This window comes from Tubulanus polymorphus, chromosome 10 (assembly GCF_964204645.1).
Source record: "Tubulanus polymorphus chromosome 10, tnTubPoly1.2, whole genome shotgun sequence".
Taxonomy (NCBI): Eukaryota; Metazoa; Nemertea; class Palaeonemertea; order Tubulaniformes; family Tubulanidae; genus Tubulanus; species Tubulanus polymorphus.
The window spans coordinates 7,077,338-7,085,928 of record NC_134034.1 but is presented as its reverse complement, the minus strand read 5'-3'; the positions used below and the strand labels follow the sequence as shown (position 1 = coordinate 7,085,928).

Below are 8,591 nucleotides of genomic sequence, written 5' to 3'. Positions count from 1 at the left end.
AATAATTTTTATCTTATACATCTTTTGCACATATAAGTCGTCTTGAGGCATTCATTGAGACCTAATTCGCTGATTTTTAATCAGTTTCATGGTAGGATTTGGTAATATTTTTGCTTGTAGAAGGCTAGAATCGCAGATTTCGGTCAATTTTTAGGCATGAACCGTAAGATATTTTCTCGTAGGAGGCTCGGTCTAGGCTCATAAATTTATTTCATAAAGGCCATCCTTGTGTAGCGAAACTAGCGGATTTCGCCGTACATTGGCGCTAAATTTAAAATCACCTTCTCCCGGATTTCACCGCTCTGCTCCTATCTTATAATATGTTATCCTGTTTAATGTCTTTTAACTGTATTTATTCGGCAAGACCGTGTTGTATCATTTTATAAATGTCCGTGTTTTGTAATTGGGTCGATGTTTCGCGACCGGTTGTTCCGGGTCCGCGTTTATTCATTTTAACCCTTCTGGTTGAATTGGATTTGTAATTATTACTTATATCTTCTTCCGAGTGCGGGGTTCGAACCCTTTCAACTCATTTATTACTTTAAGAACATTTATCGCTCATGTATATTATAATATTACCTTTGTGATGATATTTTAAACTATTCTTTGTATCTCTCGTGTCCGCCGTGACCTTTTGCAGCTGGCGTGCAGCTGGTTGCCCGGCTCCGCTCTCATTGTCGCTGGAACTCAGCCAACCTCGAAGTCACGTGGCACGCGTAACCAATCACGCGTGTCCGGGCTTTTGTTCCAGCCAATGAGAGCGCGGCGGGGACAATCGCGGGCTATAAAAGGAACGCGGAGCGCGAGATCTAAGAACAACCGTTCACTCGGACTGTCCGTGCAACTTAAAGCTTGCAAGCGCCGCAGAAAACGTTACGTAATTCTTGTATTGACTGCACATACCAGTAATTATATATAATGTAAGAACCTGCCCGTCCGTGTCCCCGTGTCCACATGCGGGCACCCGGACCGCTCTAATTAGTTGTAAATAGTATTTGCCGTTATTGATGTTCAGGGTCGGCGTTGTCCCCGGCGGACGCCGCGTTGTCCCCGGCGGACATGGTTGTTTCCCCTGACGCCGTGTTTGTCCCGGACTCCGCGTCGTCCGGGCGGGAGCCCTTTTGTATATAGTAACCGTGTTCGGAATGACCGACTGTGTAATTGTAAATAGTGTTTGGAAATTAATTCGAGGCTTGCATCGGATTTCGGGCGGTTATAGCTGCAAATAAATATATATTAGTTAGTAATTCAAAATTAGCATCGGGCCGTTTCTTTGAGTTATCGTGGACTTGATCGGAGTGAGGAAGAGAGTCAGAGTCAAGTAGTCTAACTTTTAGGACACGAGGAATCCGGTCGGTCAGCTGAGGAGAGGCCGGAGTCACGCTACCGACATTTTGTCCGGCAGAGGATTCCAGCTGAATTACTCGCCTCCAAGAGGAGGACGAGCGGACCCGGACGTACCCACCAACGGTGAAGAGGCACGAAGAGATAGAGGGCGCCCCGAGAGGATACGGGCCGTGTGTGAGGCCTAAGTTGGGTGGAGGCGGGACAAGCACAGCTGCGCAGGAGTTGCTTGTCCCCCGCGAAATCCAAATATTACTGAGAAGCTATTTTGGTTACCGTGTCCACGGAATCCGTTACAAATTGGTGGCAGCGGTGGGATATTCGTGTGAAGAACTGATGGCAAGACGATGTCTACAAGAAACCGCTGGACGCTGGGCGTCGATATATTTTCTTTTCTACTTTCTATTTTTATGACTCTCGTTCTCACTCCGCGTTCCGCGATTGACTCTCGTTATGATAGGCCGCGTTATATTTGCTGTAACTGATGCACATTGTTATGTGTAACTAATGCTATTTTCTCCCCCCCCCCCTACACATATATATTAATCATAAATTCCTCGACTACTGATTCAATAGAATAATACGACGAGATGACGGACAATTCTAAAGAGATGACTGTTACGGACGACGGAGAGGTTGAGTTTACGGTGACCAGCCTTCCTCAAGGTGGAGACGGACCCGAACACGAAGATGATTCGTCCTCGGACGACGGAGAGATGGGCACCGCGATCGAGGACAACGACGAGGTCGACGATCATCCCGAGAGAGGAGATGGACCCCACGTGCAGTTTAGACTGCCGGCAAGCGCACCACGAGTCAGAAGACCGAAACCATACCGACCAGCGACGATGCCAGATAGATACGACGGGAAGGCGAGCTGGACAGAATTCGAGGTCCACTTCGAGTCCGTGGCCAATCTGAACCGATGGGACGACGATGAAAAAGCGACTTATCTTGCCGTCAGCCTCAAGGGCGAGGCTCAACAAGTTTTGCGGGAACTGACGATCGAAGAGCGGGAAGATTTTGAAAGCCTGTGTTCGGCGTTGAGGTTGAGATTTGGACCGCAAGTCCGAGAAGAACTGTATACGGCCGAACTCAGAGCCAGAACCAGAAAGCCAGGCGAAAGTCTCCCGGAGCTGGGACATGGGATCAAACGGCTGGTGGCTCTAGCGTACCCTGGTACCGACAAGAAAACCAGAGATACACTGGCAAGAGCTCACTTCATGGACGCACTGCAAGACGGCGAAATGCGAATGCGGCTCTTTCAAGCAAGCCCGAGAACTCTCTCCGACGCCATCACCGCAGCACTCGAGGTCGAAACGTTCCGTCGCATCGAGGCTCGTAGAGAGAAAACCCAACTCTCCAGCAAGAAAATAGCGGCCACTCGAAATATTTCAACATCACAGAGTGACGCGGTTGTCCAAGGGATGTCCGACCAGATGGCGAAATTGATCGAGGCTTTGAACACCATGAGCACAAAGATGACGTCAGAGAAACCACCCGCCACCGGGAACTACGTCAGTTCGCACCGAACGAATGCTACGTGCTATAACTGCGGACAGCCCGGACACTTCGCTCGGAACTGCAGGCAGCGTTCGGGAAACGACAACGCTCCGGTTCCAAGGGGCACCGACCGGAGATATTAAGCGAGATTGATCGGCCCCAACACGACCCCGTAGGCAACGTGCTGAACTACCATCCGGGGAAGAACTCAGACAACGGACTATATGCAATCACCGATGTTGGTAACGTGAAGATGACTCTGCTAGTCGACACGGGTGCTTGTACCACGATAATCTCAAGCAAAGCATACACCGCTATACCGGAATCATACCGACCTCGGCTTAAACCAACAACTCTCAGGCTACTCGGGGCTGACGGTGGCGATCTCTCTGTTGACGGAAGAACGACGGGTTCGTTGACGTTCGGACAACGTAAGTTCCGTATGAGCGTTGTCGTCGCGGGCATCGGAGAAGACGGAATTCTCGGCATGGATTTTTTGAAGAGAACTAACTCATTCCTCGATGTCGGCAATTCACTTCTAATCTGCGAAAACGAAGAGATCGTCCTCTATCCGAAGAGATCAATCGAACCAGAAGCAGAGTTCCTCGTGAGAACACTGGACAGCGTAGAGATACCCCCACGTCACCAAGCCACAATTCCTATAACCGTTTCGGGCAGCCAGGGGATACCGATGCTAAGCGTCGTCGAGGGAACTACCAGATACGAGGGTGGTGATCTGGCAATCGCAAGAACATTAATTGACACCACAGCAGGGGACACAGCGCGTTGTCTGCGCGTTATGAACTTGGGAGTCGAACCGATTGTTCTCCCTGGATCGACAGTGCTTGGCCGACTAACCGCCGTTTCTACAATCCGCGCGATGGACTCAAATGAAGAAAACACTTGTCCAGATGACGAAGACCCAAAGACAAGCGTCCCCGATCACGTACAACAGCTGTACGAAACCAGCATCGAACATTTGAACCCGACGGAGGCCACTCGGTTTGCGGAGCTTTTGACCAAACACTCTAACGCGTTCTCCAAAACCGACGAGGACCTGGGACAAACGGACCTCGTGCAACACGAGGTGAATACAGGGGACCACGCTCCTATAAGACAACCACCCAGGTTACCGCCGCTCAGTAAACGGAAAGAGACCGAGGACTTGGTGCACGACATGCACAGACGAGGGTTGATCGAACGATCCCGCTCCCCTTGGTCCTCTCCGATAGTCCTAGTGAAAAAAAAGACGGAAGCACGCGGTTTTGTGTGGATTATAGGCGCCTCAACGACGTGACTACGATTGAAAGCGTAGCCATTCCCAACATCAATCGGTCGCTAGAATGCCTAGGTGGAGCCATGTGGTTCAGTACTCTCGATTTGAACTCCGGATACTGGCAGGTGGGACTGAGTGAAACTGCCAAGGAGAAATCCGCTTTCAGCACCCAGAGTGGCCTGTGGCAGTTTACCGTTTTACCGTTTGGTATGTCCGGAGCGCCTGGAACGTTTGAACGACTTATGGAAATGGTACTTGTCGGCCTGCAGTGGGAGGTCTGTCTGATTTACTTAGACGATATACTAATATTCAGCAGTACCGTAGATGAGATGCTCGAAAGGCTGGACTTAGTCCTCACCAAACTGGAAGAAGCAGGGCTCAAATTGAAACCTCGGAAATGCTCCCTGTTTCAACAGTCTGTGGCTTTCCTCGGTCACGTAGTCAGCGCAGCCGGAATTCAGACGGACCCATCAAAAATCGAATGTATCCAGACCTGGCCAACACCCTCCAACGTTAGAGAAGTTCGAAGTTTTCTCGGTCTCGCCACCTATTATCGACGATTCGTCGCGGGGTTTGCAAAAATAGCCAGCAGCCTTCATCATCTGACTGCTAAAGACCAGAGATTTGTTTGGACGGAGGAACACGAGTCGGCGTTTCGCAATTTGAAAGACAGGTTGACTAGTGCACCAATACTAGCTTACCCGAGCGCTACTGACCCATACGTCCTAGACTGCGACGCGAGTGCTTTTGCCATTGGCGGCGTCTTAAGCCAAGTACAGGAGGGCGAAGAAAAACCAATTGCCTACGGAAGTCGGACGCTTAATAGGGCCGAACAGAACTACTGCGTAACACGCAGAGAGTTGCTGGCAGTAGTGTACTTCGTTAAGTACTACAAACACTTTCTGACCGGCCAGAATTCCTGATACGGACCGACCATAGCGCCCTACGGTGGCTGATGAGCCTCAAGGAACCTGAAGGACAAATTGCTCGCTGGCTTGAGTCTTTGTCGTCATTCCATTTCCAGATCGAATACCGCAAGGGAACACATCACGGAAACGCAGACGGACTGTCTCGCATTCCCTGTCGACAGTGCGACAAAATTGGTTACCTCCACGTGGTCCAGCACGGAGGATTCGATTCGGAAGACGACTCGACCGACACCAAACTACAGGTTGCTTGTTCACCGCAGCATCGGCATATCCGAGTGACTAACCCGACATTCGGCGAAATCCCCGAGCCTTGGGACCTGACAGGGCTTAAGACAGCCCAATTTGAGGACGAAGATCTGAGGTGGCTCATTGAACTTCAACGCGAAGGAAAATCAAGGCCCCAGTGGCAAGATGTAGCACCAAAAAGCAATCAAGCGAAACGCTATTGGTCCGAGTGGGACTTACTTCAGATCAAGGATGGTATACTTTTCCGCGAATGTAGACCTCACCGAGGCGGGTTTTCCCAACTGGTCGTTCCCCCACCACTCCGTCGGATCGTATTCGACCAACTTCATTCTGGTCGTGTCGGGGGTCACCAAGGCATCGAGAAAACACTTTCCAAGGTGCAGCGACGGTATTTTTGGCCAGAGATGCGTGACGACATCGATCTGTGGGTGAAACAATGCGAGGTGTGTCCCCGGAAGAAACCGCCGCCGAAAAGATATCTGGCGGAGCTACAGTCATACAATGTTGGATCCCCCATGGAAAGAGTAGCGGTCGATATCATGGGCCCTCTGCAGGAAACCACGGCAGGGAACCAATACATTATAGTCATAATGGACTACTTCACAAAATGGGTAGAATGTTACGCTGTACCGGACATCGAGGCCAAGACGGTAGCTGACAAACTTGTGACCGAATTCTTCAGCCGTTTCGGAGTGCCGAGGGAGCTACACTCAGACCAAGGCTCAAACTTCCAGTCCCATCTCTTCCGCGAAATTTGTACCCTGCTGGGGATCCATCAAACCAGATGCAGCCCCTACCGTCCCCAAAGCGACGGTATGGTGGAACGCTTCAATCGGAGCCTTAAAACAATGTTGTCTCTAACAACAACTGACGACCCTTTTGATTGGGACTTACAACTTCCCTACGTCTCGATGGCCTATCGTTCCGCCCGGCACACCACTACAGAAGCGTCACCAAACTACCTGATGCTTCTGAGGGAGATCGATCTACCCCTCGATCTGATCGTCGGACTCCCTCCGAAAGATCGGTATCCTTCCGTCAGCGACTACACGGCCAGCGTACGAACCCGAATAACAACGGCACACAGAGATGCCCGCAAGGCGCTCCTGAAGAACACATCGCGACAGAAGGCACTATACGACCAAAAACGTCACGGGAAGCCGTACAACGCCAGCGACCGGGTTTGGCTCTATCAGCCCAAATTGACCGACGGAAATCCTAATCGCAAACTCCAGTTGAACTGGACTGGGCCGTATACAGTAATGGAACGACTCTCAGATGCCCTATATGAGGTGCGGGACAAGCTGTCCAGCGCTCCTAAGATCGTTCACTTTGACCGACTTAAGCTGTATTTAGGGGTGCAATACCGATCTCTACTGAACGTCGAGCCCGTAACAGACAAACTGACGATGACAGAAGATACAGAGAGTAGACACAAAACCAGCGGCCGTACCTGCCCGAAACGCCAACGCCCAGAATATATCTACTTGTAGGCGTTGTCTACTGTTTAAAACAGCAAAGTAATCAATCGCTCTTTGTTCTTTTATTTTTAGGTCGTCAAATTTCAAATGTCGTGGTTGTCGGGACCATTTCCGTTCAGTGGAGAACCTGAAGCGCCATGAAACTAAATGCGAAGCGGTGACGCACGAGGGCGTAAAATACGAATGTAAGAAGTGCGGCAGAATCAGTGACCGGGGTGACACACTACGACGCCACGCCAGACGTCACCATGGCACTTCTCAGTGCGTAATAAAGATCGTGGAGGAGGGGTGGGACCAGCCGCCTGAGATCAGCATTGAGTGCGCAGGGGACAAGAGAAAGGTGGAGTTGACAGGTGCGGTGCGTGAAGAGAAGAGAAGGAAGAAAAAGGTAGAGAGGAAGGAAGAAGGTGTAACAGCAGAGATTAAGAAGAAAGAAGAGAGGAAGGAAGAAGGTGTAACGACCGAGATTAAGCAGAAAGAGAAGAGGAAGGGTGAAGGTGCGACGACACAGAATAAGAAGATAGAAGAGAGAGAAAAAGAAGGAGAGACTGAAAGCAAAGAGAAGGAGGAAAGCGTAGCGAACGAAGAGAGAGGAGCCGGAGATGGAACAGAATGGACCAAGAGAATAGAAGACGACTTGACAGCGGCAGACACTACAACCGTTGAAATCACCCCTGACGGCAGCTCGAACGTCGGCAAACCAGGAGATATCGCGTCTGCAAAACCCGGAAGAAGTTTGGCCGAAAGAATAAGTTATGGAAGAAGGAGAAAACTTATGATAAAAAGGAGCCTGGAACTTAGTCGGCGCGCGAGGGAAAGAGATGAGTTGGAAAAGAAGAAGAGATCGGAAGAGGCGCACAAGGCGGCAGTAGAACAGTGGAGGAGGGTGGAAGAGGAGGCAAGGGAGAAGAGAGAGACAGAGAGAAAGAGGCTGGAAGAGAAACGGAGAGAAGAAGTACAGCGTTTGGAGAAAGGACCGAGAGAGCCGGAGAACGTACCCGCGTATTCGCCAGAGATACTCGGCTCGAAATTTCAGGATTGGTGGGGGAACCAGACCCCAACATACTTGCCGACCACGATCGAAAAGCCGATACCGAAGGCCGATATCCCGGCCCCTATACAGCCGGCGATACTCAGTTCGGACGAGCCGCGGCCGGTGAAAGAGAACAGATGCAACCCAGAATCGAGAAGGGTGCTCGCGCATGTACACCCGACCGTCCATGGCCGCCCGGCTACTTTCCGGGAAGTTCCGGGAGTGCCCGTTCGATGCCCGTTTTGCCAAAAGATGGCCCGCGCTTCGGGGATTTCCTGGACGCCACCAGCACGAAGTTCATTGCAGCCGTTTTCGGAAGTTCACGTCCATCCACTCGAGACAGGGGACATGATTATTTTCGGGTTCGACGATGCGCCGATCGACTGCATAGCGTGTGTACTGGAAGAACGATGAGCGTCAGTCATCGTCAAAACGTCGAATGATTGTCCGTCCGCGAGTAATTCGAATGTCCGTCTATTTAGAATATTACGATGAGCGTCAGTCATCGCCGAAACGTCGAACGATTGTCCGTCCGCGAGTAATTCGAATGTCCGTCTATTTAGAATATTACGATGAGCGTCAGTCATCGCCGAAACGTCGAACGATTGTCCGTCCGCGAGAAATTCGATTTTTCACGCGGGGCGCGTGAAAGCTGGGAGGGGGTGATGTAGCGAAACTAGCGGATTTCGCCGTACATTGGCGCTAAATTTAAAATCACCTTCTCCCGGATTTCACCGCTCTGCTCCTATCTTATAATATATTATCCTGTTTAATGTCTT

General features: G+C 50.7%; 1 protein-coding gene across 1 annotated transcript; it reads left to right on the top strand.

Annotated features, from left to right (window-relative positions):
- Positions 1–3,100: 3,100 nt before the first annotated feature.
- LOC141911531 (uncharacterized) lies at positions 3,101–4,144 on the top strand. The gene has a single exon (XM_074802521.1). The coding sequence runs from the start codon at positions 3,101–3,103 to the stop codon at positions 4,142–4,144; it is 1,044 nt and encodes a 347-aa protein (XP_074658622.1).
- The last annotated feature ends 4,447 nt before the right edge of the window (positions 4,145–8,591 follow it).

Excerpts from the sequence above, each read along its gene's own strand:
- LOC141911531 (XM_074802521.1), top strand. The coding sequence starts at position 3,101 with ATGACTCTGCTAGTCGACACGGGTGCTTGTACCACGATAATCTCAAGC.